The sequence below is a fragment of the Dryobates pubescens genome, chromosome Z (genome assembly GCF_014839835.1).
Source record: "Dryobates pubescens isolate bDryPub1 chromosome Z, bDryPub1.pri, whole genome shotgun sequence".
Lineage (NCBI taxonomy): Eukaryota > Metazoa > Chordata > Aves > Piciformes > Picidae > Dryobates > Dryobates pubescens.
Genome location: NC_071657.1, coordinates 27,234,782 through 27,256,285, shown reverse-complemented (window position 1 = coordinate 27,256,285; position 21,504 = coordinate 27,234,782). Strand labels below are relative to the sequence as shown.

At 37.9% G+C, this 21,504-nt stretch overlaps 1 protein-coding gene across 8 annotated transcripts in view; it reads right to left on the bottom strand.

The window, feature by feature from the left end:
* Positions 1-21,504, bottom strand: part of NTRK2 (neurotrophic receptor tyrosine kinase 2) — a 222,050-nt gene that overhangs the window by 152,820 nt on the left and 47,726 nt on the right. For all 8 annotated transcript variants that reach the window (XM_054178966.1, XM_054178959.1, XM_054178961.1 and 5 more), the window contains exons 7-11: positions 19,278-19,410; positions 17,289-17,588; positions 12,234-12,266; positions 7,304-7,404; positions 6,052-6,151 (exon numbers count right to left, since the gene is read on the bottom strand). In XM_054178966.1, the coding sequence (XP_054034941.1) occupies positions 6,052-6,151; positions 7,304-7,404; positions 12,234-12,266; positions 17,289-17,588; positions 19,278-19,410 (667 nt within the window). The remainder of the gene's footprint in view (positions 1-6,051; positions 6,152-7,303; positions 7,405-12,233; positions 12,267-17,288; positions 17,589-19,277; positions 19,411-21,504) is intronic.

The window sequence follows — 21,504 nt, the reverse complement described above, 5'->3', positions numbered from 1 at the left end:
GAAAAGAAAAGAAAAGAAAAGAAAAGAAAAGAAAAGAAAAGAAAAGAAAAGAAAAGAAAAGAAAAGAAAAGAAAAGAAAAGAAAAGAAAAGAAAAGAAAAGAAAAGAAAAGAAAAGAAAAGAAAAGAAAAGAAAAGAAGAGAAGAGAAGAGAAGAGAAGAGAAAAGAAAAGAAAAGAAAAAAGAAAAGAAAAAAGAAAATAAAAGAAAAGAGAAAAAAAGAAAAAAGAAAAGAAAATAAAAGAAAAGAAAAGAAAAGAAAAGAAAAGAAAAGAAAAGAAAAGAAAAGAAAAGAAAAGAAAAGAGAAAAAAAAAAAAGAAAAAAGGAGTTTCAATCTTCAGAGCTGTTTACAGAAATCAATGCAACTTGATCAGAGAAAGAATCCTACATCAGTCTTTGAAAGCTGAGGAACACAAATAGAAGAAAACACAAAATCCAACACACGTTGTAAAAGGAGTGGAGCAAAGTCCTAATCAACCTTAGGACATTATTGGAACATTACAAGAAGATGGCTTAAATACTTAAAGACCTTCATAATATTCTTCACACAGAACAACTTTCATGGTTTAGTTCATAAGAACTCTCATCCTTTGAAGTACTTACAGCAATTTACTTCTTCACAGTAAGATACTTAGAAGCATTAATAATTTTATCTTTGAAATGTTCATGTGGTAAGTAAATAATATTGGCCCCATTATACAAGTGATGCACCTGAGGTAGACAGGTGACTACAGGGATTGGAATGCCAATGTCAAACAATAAAAAGAGCTTCCTTTATGTAGTTCAGATGAGCAATATCATCATTGCCTTTACATGTCTACTTACTAAAAATACTGCCAATTTGAGCACATTCATTTTTTCTATATCTTAACTTCCGACACTGACTCACATGAATTAATCTCTATTTTATATTCTGCTCATTGACTAAGTAATGAAATGTTCTAAAGACATTAACAGATCAACGCCCACAGAACCAGCAGTTGGGTAGGTACAACACAGCAAAAAAATCAATTCTATAGGTACAAATGGCAACTCACAAAGTTCAGGTTTTCAGTCACTTGATGGAGGTCAAGCAGTCTTAACTGCATCCTTTTCAAGATACAAAGTGATCGTCTTAATTTTCTGGCAAATAAGGCAAAATTGTCCAGGAAGCTTACTCACTGCAAGCTTATTGCAGACCAATTTGAACGTTAGATCATATTTGTCAAACAGCAGGTCTTTGCTGAAGATGCAAAGCTTGTAATTTGTACTTGGTATAGAGTTAAATGCAGTAAAAGCTCAACTGCAATTCATTCTTAGTCCATAAGAAATTCAATTGCTTAAGGAAGACATGATAATGCGTGAGTTAATAATAACTAGAACAAGTCTCTCTTTTCTTACAGCAGTACTTCAAACCACTCAGTGTCATCTGAACACTTCAGTCTCAAAATCTTAACTCTTCAATCACCAATGTGAATGAAGCAGGGTATGTTTTGAACTCCATTGCAATCGACCCCTCTCCCACAAAGACATGGAGTTGAGTATTAAAGCAGAAAATACAATGACTATTTGCTATGCATTTACAGAAAATATATGGAAGGTAAGATGTTTTTCCTTCTGGTCCTGAAATTATATCCAAAAGAATATAAAAAAGCCTCAATAAATGGTTTACAGAATGGTAAAGCCCTCCACACTTACCTGGACAGCACTGTATTTAAAGTCATGTAAATGTTATTACTTGGGTAAATAAGGATTAAATAATTAAAGTCACCATGGATGCATTGTGTCAGAATGACAATACTGATTTGTAAGAATGCTTTTGTCATGCAGTTGATCAGTGCTTCATGCCTAAACTAAAATATTTTACAGTATCTGAAAAGCATACTGCAATTGAACAGGTGTTCTGAGCTGCCCTCACCTGTACCGTCTTTTGGCCAAAGCTTGAAATACAACAAGAGATTATAAGCAAAAACAGTACGCTGAATGACACACAGAGGACAAAAAGATTAGTGCTTGACCATCAACGTGCTCCTGTTGGAACAACCAATGCTTTTAGTTACAAAGTTTCATCAGCTTGATGAAAGAGCACAGCATCCTGACTGACAGTTCAAATTTTAAACTTACACTCAAAAATTATGACCAGGGCTTGAAGGAAAGGTAGTGTTTTGGGGGTATTTGTCCTAAAAGAAACACTGTTTTCTTTCTTAAACCAACCCACACGATCTCATTACCTGATCAGAGATAGACAGATTTCTGTAACCTGATCTGCAGGGACTTTAAAGACTGTGAAAAGGGCAAAGCATTCATAGTCAGGACTTATGTTTAAACACGGTGGATAGTTAAGAAAACACTCACAGGGGAGAAGCACTTTTCAAAATGCAACACTTAAGCCCACAGACAGAAGATAGCTGGAACTACCAAAATATGAGGGAATTTCAGACTGTTTGATCCCTTGCTTTTGCAATACTGCACACAACTCACAGCACTGATCAAAACCTCATACAAACATATATAAAACCAACCAAATAAACAAACAAAAAAAACCCCTTCTCATCCCAGAGGGCTGCTTCGGGGAGAGCTGGGTTCTTTCTTCTTTCTGGGTTTGAAAAACCTAAGGACATTTCATTTGTCTCTATAATAAAGCAGCTGTGATAATACTCTTGTCCACAACCATCCACTTCCCACTTTCCCAGCAAGTAAGGAGCACTAAGGATAGTGCATTGTTGCTGGAACATAGGTAACCTGTGCTAAAATATACTATGGTTCAAATCAGCAAATTTTTTTTCATTCTTTTAACTGAATTATGCTATTTCATTTTATCCAGTGATTCATCATCCATCAGTTTCCTCCATACTTCTGTTCATGCTCTGCGGCATGCTGCTATGTTAACATTTGCAAACTATGTAACACACTGGTTGTGCAGCAACTATTTATTTACATTTACTTTTTAACATGACAGGTAGGATCAAACAAGACTAGAATTACTCTTCAATAAATCCTTTCCAGGAATTCACAAACCTTCCCTTGCCCTCTCTACTCCAGTTCCCTTGTTATTTTTATAGAATCAGAGATCAACTAGTCCAACCCCTATGCAGGAAGCAGGGACATCCCCAACTAGGTCAGGGCTCAGAGCCTATCAAGCCTGATCTTGAATGTCTCCAGGGATAAAGCCTCCACCACCTTCCTGAGCAACCTTTTCCAGTGTTTCACCACCCTCATAGTAAAGAACTTCTTCCTAATATCAAGTCTAAATCTACCCTTCTCTAGTTTAAAACCATTGCCTCTTGTCCAAGGGCTATGTACATTTACAAACAGTCCTTCCCCAGCTTTCAGGTACTGTAAGGACGTGCTAAGGTCTGCCTAGAACCTTCTCTTCTTCAGGCTGAACAACCCCATCTCTCCTACCCTGCCTTTGCAGGAGAGATGCTCCAGCCCCTGGATCACTTTTGTGACCCTCCTCTGGACCCCCAACATCAGGTCCATGTCCTTCTTGTGCTGAGGGTTCGAAAGCTGGACAAGGTACTCCTGGTGAAATCTCACCAGAGCTGAAGGGAAGAATCACCTCACTCAACCTGCCGGCCTTGCTTCCTTGGATGCAGCCTAGGATGTGATTGGCCTTCTAGGCTGCAAAAGCATATTATTTGCTCATGTCTAGCACTGTAGCTTTCCGTCTAACTAGTCTGCATATTTTACTCCTCACTTCCCTACTAAGATTGTTCATTGAATCCCCAAATACAATGCAATGTTTGTATGCTAAATTGAGACTAATTTTGCTGTCACTGAATCCAATGGGAAATTACTCCAGGAGTTCACAGGTAGCTGGCTTTTATTCAGATTTCCAAGAAGCACATTCTCTATTTATTGTACTGAATAATACTGACTGCAAAATATTTCTCTCCGGCCTTGCATTATTTATTCCTCATACTCAAATATGCCACATCGTTTATCTTCATTTATGAATTCTATATATATACTTATGCTGCAGGCTTTTCAGAGAAGGCAATATTTTATTATTAATCTGGGTATTACATACCAATTTTTTGTTCCAATCTCAGGTCTTTAAGTACTACTTTTATACACATTCAGTAATAATGATGATGAAAAATGGAGACAGCTTTTCTGGGATGTTGGATTATGGATAGATCAGACTGTGAAGCTCAGGTGTGAATGCAAACTTTGAAGAAGTTTGATGTCCAATTTGGAGACAACTCAAGGTCACTCCTTTCTAATGAAACGTTGAAGAGTTGTATGTAGCTCACAGTGATGTGTCACCACTACCATACGTATAATGTCTGTGATTAGTTTCTGAAGGAGTGTACATGAACTGTGAACTCATTTTACTGGTATTCCGAACTATCACTGACCAAATTTAAGGACTAAAATAAACATCATATATGAAGTTGATGCCTTTTTGTAATTTCATAGCCATTTTCTCAAAAGCAAGTTCTTATGAAAATATATCTACATGCACAAATCTGCACCAATAAAATATTGAAGTCAAATTTACTGATCAGGACAGAGCATTGTTTTTGCAAAAAAAAGCTCTATTCGAAGATACTGAAAAACAACTGTCAAGTCAGCAACTTCCTGGAAGGTAACCTAAGATGTTACTACACAAAATGCAACTTTCTGATTTCTCCCTTAGTGCACAGTTTACCGTCTAGTTCCTCCAATGATGTAATGTTGAAATATTTAATGCAAATTTTGAAAAACGTACCTAGCATTCCGTTTTAAAGAGACCTTTCTCATTGCTGCACTCATTTATCTTTCACCTACTTCATCTCCCAAAATGCAGTTCAGAAAGCCTTAGATAAAAATACAATTTACACTGCTGCTCAGTCACAGAACGCCTTTTCTAGTGTTTGGCAAAAGCTCTGCAGCTGTGTCCTGCTGGCTTTGTGTTGCTATTCAGGGTATTTCTTTTCAATGCCACGCCAAAAAGCGGAGACTATGTCCTACCAGAAGGAGATTGAGAGAAAATGGTACCACTCCAGCAAGCTAATCTACACCAACTAGGTTTCTGCTCTGCTCAAATCCCATTTTTTCCAGGAACTGTCTTCTAAACAGAATACAGAAACACAAAATATACAGTAGATACCTCTGAAAAGAGAGCACTTGTCAAGAGCGAGTTACCAAAAATATACATCCATATCGTACTATGTCATGAGCATAGCTGAGAGATAAGGCATGTGTTTAAGAGGAAATCCTTAAAAAAATTACTCACCACTCTTTTATCAGATCCTCATCTACAAGAAGTCCATCTTAAGAACAAAAGCTCATCTCCTTTAGCATATAGCAAAGCACCTTTTAGACCTTCCAGCAAAATAGCAAGTGGATTTTTCCCCCTTTTTTGTTTAATACAATTTCACCCACATTGCTAGGCATACACTGAGGATATCACTGAAAAAAATATGGTAGCAGAGCTGTTGCAGGTACCCCCTGTGTTACACATACCTCCACCTGGCTATAAAATAAATAAATTAATAAACTGAAGGGCTGAGATTTCCCCCTTCCACAGGGACGAGATCACTTGTCATTCTCTCCAGCTGCTACTTCCCAAAATACAAACAGAAGATCAAGAAAATGCATCTGTCAGAAAACACCAGTATGATAGGATCCACTGCAAATGCACCTTTGGCTCTTGCCATTGTTTCCCCTCGAATCTGTCACCTTAACATGACATTTTAATAGGGACTAACATACCTTTTATATATAGTATATATTCTCATCAAATCCCTGAAATCAAACTCATATCAGAAGAAATTTCATTTCCTATCTTTTTTCTGCCTACACTGACTCAAGCAATGTTTTACTCCCAGAAATGTCCAGGGGGGCTCTGCAGCAGAAGGGAGAGAAATGGCATTTGTCCTGAGGAAAAAAAGAGAAGTAGAACGGTTTGATCCAAAATTCTACACTTTACCTACATCTGCCTCTGCCCATACTTACCTGATGAACAAACAAATACTAAGTATGATGCCATTAAACTTATCTGAGTGCTCAGTGCAGAAGTGTACAGTAGCAGGTCATACAATCCACAACCTTTACAGAAGGTATGAAAAATGACCCTGCTTACCTTTCATCCCAAACTTTGAGTGTCTTCCAAACTTCAGAATAATGAGCATTATTACTAAGCCAGTGCACACCAGTGCTGCAATTCCCACCACAACATACACCTGAAAAAAAAAGACACAAAGATATCTGTTTGTTTTGTTTTGAAGAACTACCTTCACAGAGATTCAGCATACATTTCAATTAACCCAGTTAGGTAAAAAAATTCGTGTCAACTGGGCAACATTTGCTCTCAAAGAGTACATAAAACAGCTGCTTGTTGAGGTTTCTTCTTTCTGGAGAGAACAGAGATTCAGACAGCTCTGAGAACTTTTGCAACATCCTACTGAACTTTCAAGGAAGGTGGGAGGGAATGCACATCGCCCCTTTCCCTTCCAGCAGGGTGTCATAAAACACATAAAAAAAAAGCCCTGCTTTAAGCATGGAGGACTAGACAAGGATTTCCCAGAGGTCCCTTCCAACCTCAGCCATTCAATGATTCAGTCTGGTATTGTCTCAATTTTTTATCAGAGTGTCTCAACTCACAGTCCACTCTCTGGCTCATGAACTTACATGCTCTCCACTGCCTGCTGTTTTACAGAGTCACTGATGAGCAGACAGGCTGCATTACTAAATGGGTCGGACGCCCACTACCAGCTTCCATCAATTCAGTTCAGGAGAGCATGAAAGGCAACGCAGCAAAGGAAGAGGCCCACCAAGTCAGTTACTTACACCAAAATCTGCTGCAAATTAGTCTAAAAAAATTACATGAAATCACATTTTAAAAAACACAGAATTGGACTTTGGAAGTTCATTGCAGCACATCCTTTCAGGAAGGAAAAGTTAACTCCAGGACTGGATTTCAAGAAAAAAATCTTCAAATTACCTTGGATGTATTTATTGTGTAAATAAAGAGTTGCTCTCCTTGGCTAAAATTAGAAGCAAACTCTGAGTCTAACAAACTACAGTTATAGGTTCAGAAAACACAAAACAAAATAACGAGCAATTTCACATGGACTGAAAAGTAATTCAGTGTTTCAAAAAACGGGAGAGCTTTGGGGAGCACTGATTTTGATGGGGGGGGTTGGTTGGTTTTTGGTGTTTGTTTCTTTTGTTGTTGTTGTTGTTTCTTTTTTTTTTTTTTCCTGAGTTTTGACTACAACGCAGCAATAGTTGTGCTGTTCAAGCAGCTCAGGGTCAATCACAATCTTTGTGGGTGAGTTATACAGTGAGAAAGTCTTCAAGGTTACAGATCAGGAAACTATGTATAAACTTACAGTGATGCTGTCTTCGTTCTCTTTGTTGGAAACATCTGTAGAAGTTATTTGATTACTGTTATTTGTGGTGTCTCCCAGATCATTAGGCGTGGTTTCATACTCTTAAGAAAGGAAGAAAAGGTTACTTTATATTTCATATATTTGGAGGGGAAAGGGTGTCTTTGTTATTTCTGTTCTGTATGACCTTAAGGCTACTAATGACTTTCAGGACTTTCAGCTCCTTGGAAATGATACATAATTGCTAATGTAGCTGGAATGTTTGGAGAATGGATCCCTGTGGCAGATAATGGAACAAATGTGCTGCAACTGACAAACTTGAAAAGAGAAGTTATCTACAACTATACTGTATCTCTACTGAAAAACTAAAGAAGAATTCCATCCATAATGCTGTATTTATGCACTTCTGACTTCCTATTAAAAATAAAAGACTGTCTACAGTCTGGACTTCTACAGCCCTATATTCAGCCAAATACAGGAGAGTCTTAAATACTAGCTGGGAGACTGCATTCAGCTGAGATACTAGCTGGGAGACTGCATTCAGCTGAGAAGAGCTTATAGCTGGTTTAAAAATCAATGAAAAACAATGCTGTGTGTACAGAGGTTACAGTTTAGCATCATAAATAGTCACGTTGGTAAACCTAAAAAAAAAAACCAAAAAAACAATTAAGTGCCTGAGATGGTATGAAGAAATTTGATTTCTCAAAATAATTCCACTGGCAGGTCTGCAGGGGAGAAACCAGAAATATTTCATCAAAAGAATGAACATAATTATTTAAAAACAAACCACAGATATTTACAGTTCATTATTTCCTGCCAAAATTATTCAAATTAGATAAAATTAATGAAATAGTATGCACAAAAGCTTATAGAAAGGTGCATTACAATAACTTTTTTTAATTACTTTTTAAAAAATTTATTATATCTGGAAATTTACATAACTATTTGACTTATATTCAACTATAATTCATGCAGATGAAAGAAACAAGTAAGGGCAATAACTGCATCTGTTACAAAATGCACCTCCAGCACTGTATTTTAAATATGCAATTAACTGCCTATTTCTTTATGCGTTTGGCTTAAAATCAGTGCCATAAGCCTACAGATAAAATTTTAACACAGTTCTTATTAACTACAGACGTAGGAACTCTTCTGCTGCTGCTTCTGACCACAGAGCTGATGCTGCTCAAGGGCAGAGAGGGCCTGCACTTTCTTAGAATTTATCTTCTTTAGCTCCCAATGCCACTTCGGAGAGCTCAGCTGGGAACGCCAGCAGCAAGCTGCAGTAGGCATGCATGAACACATTTGTTTTCTCCAAAGTACTGAGTAAGGTGCAGATTTTTTAGTATTTGAAGCTATGCAGCTAGTGCTACAGTTTCTACATTTGGGTTGTCCAATCAGCTTTTAGAGTTTATTTTGGCTCAACACTATGCATGTGTAGGACACTTTTAAGCCAAAATACATATTTGGTATACAGAGGTTTTATGAGAAACAACATTTAATTTCCTGGTCTTTCAGCATTTGAATTCTCCAACTCAGCACTGATGCCTATTCCTATGCAGCAAGGCTAGAAGAGGAAAAAAAAGAGTGCTCCTCAGCTCTCTGCAGTACAGATCCTGCCCAAATGGCTCACCTGTGCAAGCAGCCTGAACACTCAGACAAGGCACTGTGCAGACCATCCAGCACCACGACTACCTTCTTTGCTACAGCAAAGAAGGAAGGGTTTTTTTTCAGTCATTTGCAGACACAACTCCGTTCACAACAACAATCTAAGTCTCCAAGATTAGGCTTCCTTCACAATTAGCTGGCAAAATCTTCAGAATGATAGCTTTGACCAGCTCTTTATTTACACTAGCTTTGTAAGACCACTGTATTAAACAAAACAAAACAAAACTAGTCTTCACTGCTCTCTCTAATACAAACTTTCAAAGGGAGCATTTTTTCTCTTATTTTCCCCTCTAAATGGAAGTGGGCAAAAGCCTATTGTATTTGCAGTTCTGTTTATGCTCATGTCTGTACTAAGCTACCTATAATTGCACTATGAAAAGACTAATGAGAACTATGCACAAACTCTTTCAGGCCTGGTCTATGGATCCTCTGAATATACTTTTGCATTAAAATGGGCAAGAGCTAAAGCAGGCCACATTGGTAGGGCTGGGTTACACTGCCATTCCCTGCTGTATAACTGCGAAGCGTTTGCATTTGAACCAGTTCCAGATCTTCAAAGCCTCTTGAAATGGGTGAGCTGGGCAAGGAAAACACGCACAACAGCTATCCAGCCAAAACCATGCAATTCCAAGTTAAACAAATTCCTATTCATTTCACTATGAAATCCTGACATACACACAAAGCACTCTGACACAGACAGTCACGCCTCTTGAGTCATGCTACATCAGACTTGTATTTCTTCAGGGCCAATTTCTCCGGTGCTGAGTACTTCATGCAGCCACCTCTGACTGCACCAACTGTAGTGAATCACAACTGAGCATGGGCAGCATTTTGCAGATATTTCACACATGAGGTGAATAGCAGTAGGGATATAGACAAGAGCACAATCACACCAGCACTGGGGGTCACACTGCACAGTCCTGTGGGTGGTTGGCTGGTTGTCTCTCTCATGTTCACAACCACATTAGAAGTGGCAGCATGGCACAAAGATGTGAACTCAGAGCCAAAGAAGATGACTTTGCATTTGACCTCCTGCTCAGTGTGAGGCGAGCACCTCTACTTCTCTCAGGGCAGGAGAGACTCCCCTTTCTACTTTCTCCAAGACATGCCACGGAGGAGACCTAGAGGAACTAGCAAAAGCTTCCACTGCTCCCACTTGCAGCAGCCAGCACCCCATCCAACTGGGACTCTCCCGTAAGTTCTTCTAACATTCCCATTGTATGCTCAAGACACTTCACAGAAAACATCTGGAAATCACTTACACATGGACACAGAAGGTCAATTCCCAGGAGACAGACCAAACCCAGCTACAAAGGGGTTTGATGCATGTGAAGGAATACGTGAAGTCAAGGGTCCTCTGCCTGTCTTCATCATCTCTATCACCAATCTCTATATCATGCAGCCTAGACCTGCTTGGCCTCAACCACAGGACAGTGCCCAATGCCTAGGGCTGTGGCTGCCCACGGTCCCCCTGGCTGCCTGCCTTGATCCTGGCTTGGGTAGTGGGATGGGCCTGGCTGCCAGGCCCTATTCTCATGGACACCTGTAGGGACTCCCTAGGCCTGCAGCACCCCAACACTTGTGGGGAAGTACCCTGCAACTCCAAGTAACTTCACCCATAGCTAACAGACTAACAGACACCCAGACAGTCCCTGTGTCCAGCAGGAACAAGTTCTCTGCTGCTGCCTTTACCCCTTTCCACTGGGCACATCTGCAACATAATTAGTCAGGGTTATGAAAAATGCATTTTAAAGGGAAAACCATGGAGCAGGAAGAAGGGGAGCAGTCCTTTAAATCTTCCTTCCAACACATTCTAAATTCTGGGTTAACAGATTGTCATAGGGATTGAGGGGTGTGTTAAAAAAAAAGTCATGAGAACAGCCATACTGGCAGTGGGTTTCTGAAGAAGTATAGCAGACTTTCCAGGTGGCCTCATTTATTCACCTCACTAATTGGACTTCTGAATTTGGAATAATTAGGGAAACACTCTGGACTACAAAGTATTTCTCAAAGCAAGCATTGAGTCACTGAAATAAAAGACCAAAGACACGAGTTTCAAACAGGCGAAAAAAAAAAGCAAAGAATAAAAAAGCAGGCAGCTTTCATTACTACTAGTCTTGTAGGCTGTGATCCACTAGCACAACTCAAAGCACAACCTCAGCAGAAAACTACCCAAGTCACCTGAAGCCAGCACTCACATAGTTAAAGCCATACACGGGCATCAGGAACTTGCTAAACAGCTCAGAATCAAAATCTTCATGCATACAGCTTACATAATACAATACGAGTAAGAAATTGTGCAAACCAATGTCGGCTTCCCACCCCCCTGAAAAAAAACATATTTTGGAAAGAGGGAGGAGTAGCTATCTTTTAGCATTTCTAAGCACTTAAAGCCAAATTGATGCTTCAATTGCACATTTGCTAAAGTTTATTGACATGGAAAGGAATCAAAGCAATAAAATTTAAATCAACATACAGAAACTTAAGTCATGGACTATTTCATCTAAAGAAATAGTACACCAAAAAGGATTTAGCTTGTACTGGAAGCTAACGGGTGTTTGAGTGTGTTGGTTAGGATGGACTTTCCTCCTCACTAGAAATATATCAGAAGTATTGTGTGAAACTAGTCAGTTGGGTTTCATTCTGCAGCTTCTACTGTAGTACAGCAAAACATCTCACTTAACTAAAAAAAGCTAATGTGAACACTGTGTCATCAAATCTTCTGGCACACACTCAGATATCAGAGTTGATGGTCTGCTTATGCAAGAGAGATTAAGGGGTGGTAGAAATGAGCGCACAGATCAAAATAAATTGCCCACAGGAAAACTTACTTGTGCCAATTTCATTTTAAGTGGGATTTAGGGGTACATTTTTTGGAGGCTTAACAAGTATGGAATAATCCCTGATAAATAATTTACATAAGAAGAAATTGCAAACTTGCTTTCCTCCAAGAAATGCCTCCAAAAGGTACACAAAATCTGCCTTTTAGCTACATCAGATGGCTGTCATCGCACAGGATCAGCTGCAACCATTTGCAGAAGTGGATTTATGTGCTTCCTAATGTGAATCATAAGCAGCAAAGCAAAACATCATATTGTCCTTGTGTATCTTAAATAGCATAAGGCAGGAGAAGAACCAAAAATACAAAGTATTGTTATAATATGTGCCATTTCAATTTGACTGAGCCTAACATTCCATCTTTTAATTGTTTCAGTTAATTCATTTCTATCATTAAAGGAAAAGAAAAAGGAAAGCAAATATATACCATAAACATCTGGATCCACAATTGGGCCACTACCTGTATGTGGAGAAAAAAAAAAAAAAAAAAAAGAAAAAAAAAGAAAGAAAGAGCTTTGTAAACAGCTTGTAAATGCTGAAAGAATACTACTTTCTTTAATAAGTTTTTACAGAGTTGATACATTATTTACAACAGTAATGATCATCACCTACAGAAATGCAAAGCAATACCATTATGTTACAGCACCTTTTATTAGCTCACATATTAAATCATTTTAGAGCTATCACAAAGGTTAATATTTTGCTTCATGTGAAACAGCTAATGCACAGGGCACTCGTTCTGGCCAAGACAGGTTAGAATTTTGCCAAATGGGGAAAATTCTGCTTTCTGCTGTTAACATGTATCTGGAATAAGTGCAACAGTAACTATTCCCGTTGAAAAATCAAGGGTAGAATTCTCCCTGACCTTAAGGGGAAGTAGAGTTCAGTGAGCATTAACAATCACTGATTTATATCTGGGCAAAACAATATGCTATTAAATCACTGTGAAAGCAAACCGGGTTTGCTGTGAGTGGCAAGTTAAGGGCTAGAGGTAGCAATGACCTAAGCAGCACCACTTCATGGGCTCTGTAAAAGGATTCTTCCAAGAAGTCAGTTCCATGGCTGATGCACAGACAGAACCCTTTATAAAAAAACCAAACCAAAACAAAACAAAACCACCAACAAAAACCAAACACCACCCAGATATCACAGAAGCAATCCTTTACACATCCAAATGGATACTTATCTAGTCTATATTTTTCAGCTTTTTGTAATTACTGTACATATGTAAGGTTGAGCACATGTGTGAGTATAAAGAACGTCCACTGAAATTGACATAGCATTAGACTATTCATGCTTTGAAAGATAGTTTTTTGGTATGGCAATACACCCATTCACTGTCGCCTATGATGTTTTTACAGCATAGCTTAAGAACAGGGCTCCAAATCATCTCTTCCGTATTTTACTCTTTTGGTTGATTTGAAAATAAAACTAACAGATATTTAGAATTGCTAATGAGATTTCAAAAAGTGTAATTCTATTTATAATGCCATATGGATATGCCACTGGCATAAAGTCACTGTGAAGTCCACCGTGACGTATGACCAGAAAACCATTTTCTACTTAGGTCAGCAGTGTGAGAATCTGTCCTGAAAATACTAAACAGAGTTGAAGTTTCTTTGCAGAGCAGTGGTAGATAAATAAGTTGACTTTTAAATGCATTTGAAGATATTCTAGTGTCCAGCAATATATGTTAATAGACCCCATGAGAACTGTCACTCCAATCTGCAGACATAAAAAATAAGTGAAGGAAGTTTGTGCTATCTCTCTTGAAGCAACTTCTGACCAGCGCTTTCTGTCTGTAGAGGTTCATGGATTCAGTTTTTCCAGTATAAAACATTCATCTGATGAAAGACAGTACTTTAATTTACATATTGTAATCTGAGAGGAAATTAACATTTTTAAAAAAAAAAAAGATTGCCAGGCCTTTATTCCTGAGTTAAATGGCAACATTGTTGTTACCATTTACTGGAACTGGGATAAAGTCATCTGATTGTTTTAACTGCTAACTCATGCCAGGGAGATGAACCAGGAATTTATCATCTCCATTCAAATATATTTTATATAGTTAAACACTTCAAATAAAGTTATTAAAAAATAATCAGGATACTTTATGAACCTCAAATTCCTATTTAGTATTGTCTACATAAAAAATATCTACTCAATCATCAAAACATCAGGTAAGTCTATTTTGAGTCTATTAAGTCTACTTTAAATTTCAGCACAGCAATTTTGCATGTTTACAAACAATTTATGTTTTTAAAGGAAATGCAGGCTATCTTTGCTATTTTGGTCTCAGTTACAACAGGTTGCTGTGTAAATAAATTATTAAGAGACTTATTCCAAACTTTATAAACTACATCAACTACACTTGGTTTGCTTTCTTCTCTCTTTACAAAGTTGATGTTTTCAAAATAAAGCAGCAGCAAAATAATCTAAAAACTTACTTCTTCAAAAGAACCCTATGTTATGCCATACAAGCAGGATGCTACTTCTAAGGCCTATTTAACATATTGTTTTACTTTGACAAAATACTATGTGACTTGGATTTCTTGAGCTGAATTTTAGCTGGTAGATGAATAAGCTTAATTAAAAATACTTATTATTGGTAAAAATCCCTCTGACATTCATTAGCTATTTTGGATCAAACATGAGAACAGCCTACACAATAAAACATGAACGTTTCTAGCTTACTGTTCACTGCACTGTTGTCTCAAATAATCAAATCATCCTCAGCAAGAAAAGCTTCACAGGAATTCAAAAACTTTAGAAGATTAAAGCTCATTAAAGATCTAGCTAGTAGACTATAATAATGATAACTTTGTTATCTTTAACTCAGTCAAAATTCCACTGTGGTATGTGCTTTCCTCTCCTTCATGTCTGCATCCTCAGAACAGTACAAAATGTTCTGCAAGTAACATGATGGAAGGTGAGAGTGTCTTACACAAATTATGTCTTCGTCATATTTGATGCAGCTTTCAAAGTGAAGTATTACATGGTTATCCTTCAGACTAGTTATATTTTATATAGGTTTAAGGATTGGGGTGGGGGGTAGATATTTTCCTATTGTTTTATACCTTCAAAGCATTTGCCTGTAAGTGACGCAATAAACACAGAATCAGTTTAAAGCTCAGTGAGTATTCTCCACCCCATGAAACATTAGGGCCGGTATTTAATTCAGTTATGAAGACATGGAAATGAACATAATATCAGGGCGTGGGCCTTAATCTTTATGCTTCATTATACAATATATGGGCCAAAAGAAGAAACTACACAGTAACGACAGCACTGAAAAAGCCTTTTAATGGTTTGAAAAAGCCTGACAGTTCTTTAAATAGTAATAGTTTAAAACAAATTGTAATACAATGCTCTGAGAACTCTAGTTCTTTAACATTTGCTTTTATGCCAGCTTCAGTGGAGGTGGTACCGTTGTGATGTTTCTAAAGCTCAATGCCATGACTATTACAGAAAAGAAAGAAAGAAAGAAAGAAAGAAAGAAAGAAAGAAAGAAAGAAAGAAAGAAAGAAAGAAAGAAAGAAAGAAAGAAAGAAAGAAAGAAAGAAAGAAAGAAAGAAAGAAAGAAAGAAAGAAAGAAAGAAAGAAAGAAAGAAAGAAAGAAAGAAAGAAAGAAAGAAAGAAGAAAGAAAGAAAGAAAGAAAGAAAGAAAGAAAGAAAGAAAGAAAGAAAGAAAGAAAGAAAGAAAGAAAGAAAGAAAGAAAGAAAGAAAGAAAGAAAGAGAGAAATCTAAGTAGATAAGCAGTTTCCCTTGTTGTTAAGACTGGTTTTGTGTTATCCACTATGCATGAACTGATTTCTGATGTAGTTACATCCTGTCTATACATCAGTCCACTTTCCTCCATATTCTTTTTGTGAAGCTTAATCCACCACAGAGCTTGGAAAATGCTTAAGAACGCAGCATGGATTACTTGGAAGACTTATATCCTTTATGAGTATAAAGAGGATGGAACAAATAGTGCCATCTTTCTAATTTGGAGGATGTCTACAATTCTATTTACTGACTTAAAAGGCAAAAGCCAGGAAATCATAAGTGTAGAGAGAAGCATATAGGAAAAAACAGAACAGTAAACCAGACTTGGATTGAAGACAAAAAAATAACAAATTCACCTAAACATATTAGAGGAACTCTTGTTCTGTTAAGAAAATAAAGCCAGATTCACATTAAATAATCAGGGGGTAAGAAAACTTCCACTGTACACAGAACATCTATGAGGTGAATTGTTTTACTCAACCATTGTACTGCAGTATTAGAGGATGCCAGGAGCTGAAATCATTGTAAGCTTCTGTAATAAGTCTATTTAAGAACTCCAAAGAAAATAAGGAAAAGAGCACTAAGGACAGTAGGAGTAAATAAAGCCTGGTTGCATTATCTCTTCACTTTCTCCTTCTAAGGGTGGGAAGGCAAAAGCCTTGCCATACCTCTCCCTACAGCTGACTAAGCTGATAGAGAGTAAATACAAGCTGTATTTTTACTGTCTGTAGCCTGCAATATAGAAGAAAGAATTTAAATATTGACTTTTATTTTTCCTGCCAGATAACACTAGCACTGTGCATTGCTGTTTCAGAAAAGAAGGCTATTTATACCCTGTGGCTAAAAGGCAAGGTACACATATGAGCCTGTTTTCATACATGACTGTGCAACTGTTTATGCAAAAATATGCTTTTTACTCCCACTCCAGCTGTGCAAGGTCCGCACAGATTTTTTTCCACATACAGCAATATGCTTACACGTATGACTTCCTACTCTTACGGTCACTTCACACATGTTTTTGAAGACATGGGAAAAGATCAAACTATGATGAACAATCATAGTAGTCCCTGCACTTCGATAAATTAGTGCACCTTGAATGTGCTCACAGCATTTAGGAGGGCTGAGGTAAAGCTGATAGCATAACTGAAAATGCACATATTCAGCAGCAACCTTGAGATACTCTAAGGTGTGCAGGTGTCCAGCCAGCAACAAAACCAATGGGACTTAGATACCAAAATGAGGATTTGTGACTGCCCATTCTGCCTTGTCTTCTCTCCAGCTCCCTCTGGTGTCCTAAATAACATACTATCAACTCACCAGACTGCACTACCAACTTCGCAACAAGGTATTAGATGCTGCAATGGCATCTTCCCTCTCCTTCAGCACGCTGCCTACTTGTATTCCTATGCAGCACAGAAAACTTAGAGTGGCTAAATTGGCACTCAGAGCTTTCTAGGATCAGAACTGAGGTTTAAGAAAACATTTCAGAAATATCAATCTTTTACTAGCCTTAACTGGCACACAGGATGGTTACTCAAGAGGATGATTTAAGAAGAAAATGATCATGAAAAACATTATTATACGACTAATATTGAAGATATTAATTCATTTACTTTAAAAAGCCTCCTCCAAAACAGGTAAATTGTCCAGGAGCATTGTCTCCATAGTCTCATCAGTCTGTAATTGCTAAGAAAAAAGAAAAATTATACTCACCATCTCCAGGCACTGACATGAAATGTGCATCAACCCGTTTTTCATCCTCTCCGTACTCATTCTTTGCCAGTAAGGTATAAGCACCATTATTCAGGTGGGTAGGATTGTCCAGCTGAAGGCAGCCATGGTATTCACTTTGATTGATAACGTGTATTTTAGTACAGATGTATTCAGACTCATTCAGTATAGCCCCTTCATAGAACCACTGTAATGTGGGCTTAGGATTCCCTTTCACAGTGAATGGAATACACCAGTGGTGGTCCGGGGTTGGAGATTCAATAAATGTGATATTTGGTGCAACTAGATTGGAAAAAAGAGTGAAGAACATCAGAATATTCTGAATGTGTCTTTATTCCATTCCCTCCATTCTCTCAAAGTCATCAGGGAAGTATTTTTCATTCATCAACACTAAAGTATGCTATTAGTAAAAGAGCTAGCAGTTTGGAGAAGACACACACAAAAACCCACCTGCTCTGCCTAAGATACTATGCTTACAACCGAAATGAAGCTGTTCTTTAGAAAGAAACCAAACAAACTACCTTCAAAGACTGAACACCTGCTAAATCAGTTAAACCCTGGAAGAAGTGGGAAGTACAGGGATTGCAGGGAAGGGGGAAACAGTCATCTTAGGTTTATTCTGCTGAAAGAAATGGTGCAGACGAGTGCTGAAGGAACACAACAGTGTTGAAAATACTTAAAAGCTGGCCAAAAGCAAATAGTATTGGGAATATATTCAGCTAGGAATCTAAACTTTCAGATTATTTTCTCCACAGAACCAAAGCCAAAACAGATGACTTAATTCCCTGGATTCTTCTGTCAGGGAAAGATTATTTCCTCTATTATAAATTTTGTAATTTTTAGCTCAAACATGGTAAATGCCTCAAGTTTACAGACTTGTTCTGTTTCCTAATGGCATCCAATTTAATTTGTTATAGTCCCTTTTATCACTCATAATTTGGTTATTAGGAACAAGCTCTTTACCATGAAGATAGTGGAACACTGAACAAGTTGCCCAGGGAGGTGGTTGAGGCCCCATCCCTGGAGCTATTCAAGGAGAGGCTGGACAGGGCTCTGGGCAACCTGATCTAGTAGAGGATACCTCTGCTTACTGCAGAGGGGGTTGGAATAGATGACCTTCAGAGGTCCCTTCCAACCCAGACCATTCTATGATTCTATGAATCTGTAATAGTGCCAGGTTCATAATCTCACACCATTCAAATATTTCTACTTTTTGTCCCTTTCCGTAGTTATTACATATTCAAATTTAACCTACAAACCTACCTCTACAGCAATTTTTCTAGTTTACTCTGTCATGAGTGCATGCTGAACTGTTTGCCATCTACAAAGTGATCCATTCCTTCAATTAAACAGGAGGTTGCAATTTGTGAAAACACACTGCCTAGTTCACATTAAAGTGAATACAGGCTGGAGCTTAGATATAAGTCAGTGACTCTACAGTACGTGTCTCTCTGTTGGCCCTGACAAATAAATATCATATTCAAAGATATGACAAACAAATTTACATCTGGCAGTACGAATGTTGCAAGAGTGCTGGGTTTTTTAACAACATGGTTTTAGCTTTGGGTAATTGAGAACCTAAACATTTGTTGTCTCTTATAACCCACTTTATGAGCCTTTTGATGCATTCACACTTCTTAGTTTCAACAGTGAATATGTACATGCACAGTTTACAAACTGTCTGACACTGATAGTGCAACTGACTATCTTGGGTTTCAGACATTCCATTACACCTCATTCTGACTGCAAGATAAAGCATGTAGAAATACATTTTTGCAAGAACAAAGGGCTGAAAAAGACAAATACAACAACCACAGGTTGGGCTACTCTAAACATTAACTGCACTAGACAGTGCACATGCTTAAGGGGTTTTGTTTCAACAACATGAGTGCCCATAAAGTATTTATAGTCAAAATGGTTGTCACTAATGCAGGTTGCCCTCAGTGGCTGTATGGAGGCCAGCGTACGTACAGAATACCGTGAGCTCAGCAGAGGCTTGATCCTCTCCCACAATGTTCTCTGCTACACAGGAAATCCACATTCCGCTGTCCATGGATGAAACATTCTTTATGGTTAGAGAAGCAGGGTTCTTACTTGTGTCACTCTAAAAGTGATCAGAAAAACACGTACATGTCAACTGCAGCATAAAGAATAATGGAAAGGGAGGGAAACATTAGTCACAGCTGAATCGCATTTTTCATTTTCCCTTCCATTTAGCATGTTATCCAAACAGACACAAACCACCTACAGAACCAATTGTAACCATCACAGGCAGTGGATTCAAAGCTCCAAACCATTTTCCTTTCCTGTCACTCCGTTTCTGCCTTTTTTATTTTAACACTTCTTCCCCTCTACACAAATGTTTTTTTCTCTTTCCATACCCTTGTTCATCCCTCTCTTTCATTTCATAACTAATTTCTGTGATCTTTCTCTGCTCTCCTAGAACTTTTTCTTTCCTCCTACATTTGTTTCAATACTTGCTTTACTTTTCTGTTTGTCTCTTTGCTTTATATTTATGCTTCATGTCTCCTCCACTGCTACATGCTTAGCTCTACTGTACCTTGACAATAAGGTCTCTTCTCCCTCATGCTTCACCAAATTTCTCTTTAAAGTTATTTCTCATGAAACTTTCCATGAGAAATTACACATGTTCCACTACCTAACCTCTGTCCAAGTACTGGTTTATGTGTATAAGCACACGCTATTTAAGGTGAGAATTATGATTACTTGAAATCCTGCTTCTCATTGCTCTAAAAAGCTTAGTGCCCACTTACAGCCTTAAATGTCATACTGAATATGTAGCCTTTCATAGAATTTCAGGCCCTTCATACCATCTCCAAATAATTACAATGTCCACATTTGCATTTTTTGTAAAATGCAGTATTATTTTTTTTAAATAGGAAAGCAACCAAACCGTTCAGAAAATAAGCAATAACTAGGATAATTCTTAAAAACTACTTCTGAGGTACGTTTCTTAGTGTACACACAAACCAGTGCTGCACAGAACACAAACAAATTATACACTGTATCTGTAAAACCACAGCAACTTTCAGCAGCAGTCAATGAGGACATGTAGGAACACTCCTGCATAAAGTTCTGCATGAGCAGAATTCTGAAACTGGACATGACACTTAAACTTTAGTTAAAAATTCCTTTGATTTCAGTGACAATAAAGGAGGTGAGTGCAAAAGCAAACACCTCATTACACATTTCTCTGTGCACAATTCTCAGAGGCGAGCAGCACTCAAAACTGGACTGAAAACAGAGGGGCTCAATCACAGGCTCAGGGTTGGTATCTAGAGCAAGAAAAATCTAACCATCAGATTACGCATCAGCATAGAAACTGAGAACATACAGCCAGCTTTGCAGGACTAGTGTTTAGTTTAAACTTTTCTTTACATTACTCTAAAACAAGAAGGAGAAAGAAAACAGGCAAAAGCATCATAGGAGGTGAAGAAAGAAGCGGAAACTGAGACAGGGAAGTGAGAGAAAGGAAATAAAAAGTAGCACTCAAAAAATGGAGAAGGATAGTTGTGAACAGCAAATGAGGTTTAAGAGGCACTTGCTCTTCTACTACTGAAAAGGCTGCTGTCCTCCATGGCTAAGGTTAAAGTTAGCCTGTATAATGAGCCCCTCTGAAATCTTCATATAAAGATACCCCAGGATAGCATATTTCCAGAAAGCTTGAAGCAAATTGACCATGGCATTTCAAAGATAGGAGGGTCAAGAAGTGGGTCATAGGGCACACTAAAACCAAACCAAACCAACCAAACAAACAAAACACACACATACACAAAAACAACAAAACAAAACACAAAAAAACCCAACAAACAAACCAGCACACAACTTGTCATAAGTTCCCCAAATTATTTTAATTTCTTGCTCTTGATGCTCGCTGATGCCTTTGGGTAGTTTTATAGGTTAGAGACAATTTTAAATATAAAACCAGAGCTCTGAGGAGCTCTTACTTATAAGACCAAAAACAGACTAGTCAAATTTCAAATTCTACACAGGTCTAGTATAATGACCCCAAGGAAGAAGGTACAAAGATCACAAGACCCTGAGGTCTTGTCTCTTTTGCACTGATGAAGCAGTTTGGGAAGTACACATCCCCCATTTTGCACAAATCAGGAAGCATTAGGCAGTTTATACCATCATGAATGTAGGAAAGTCAATGCCACAAACTATAAATAACAGA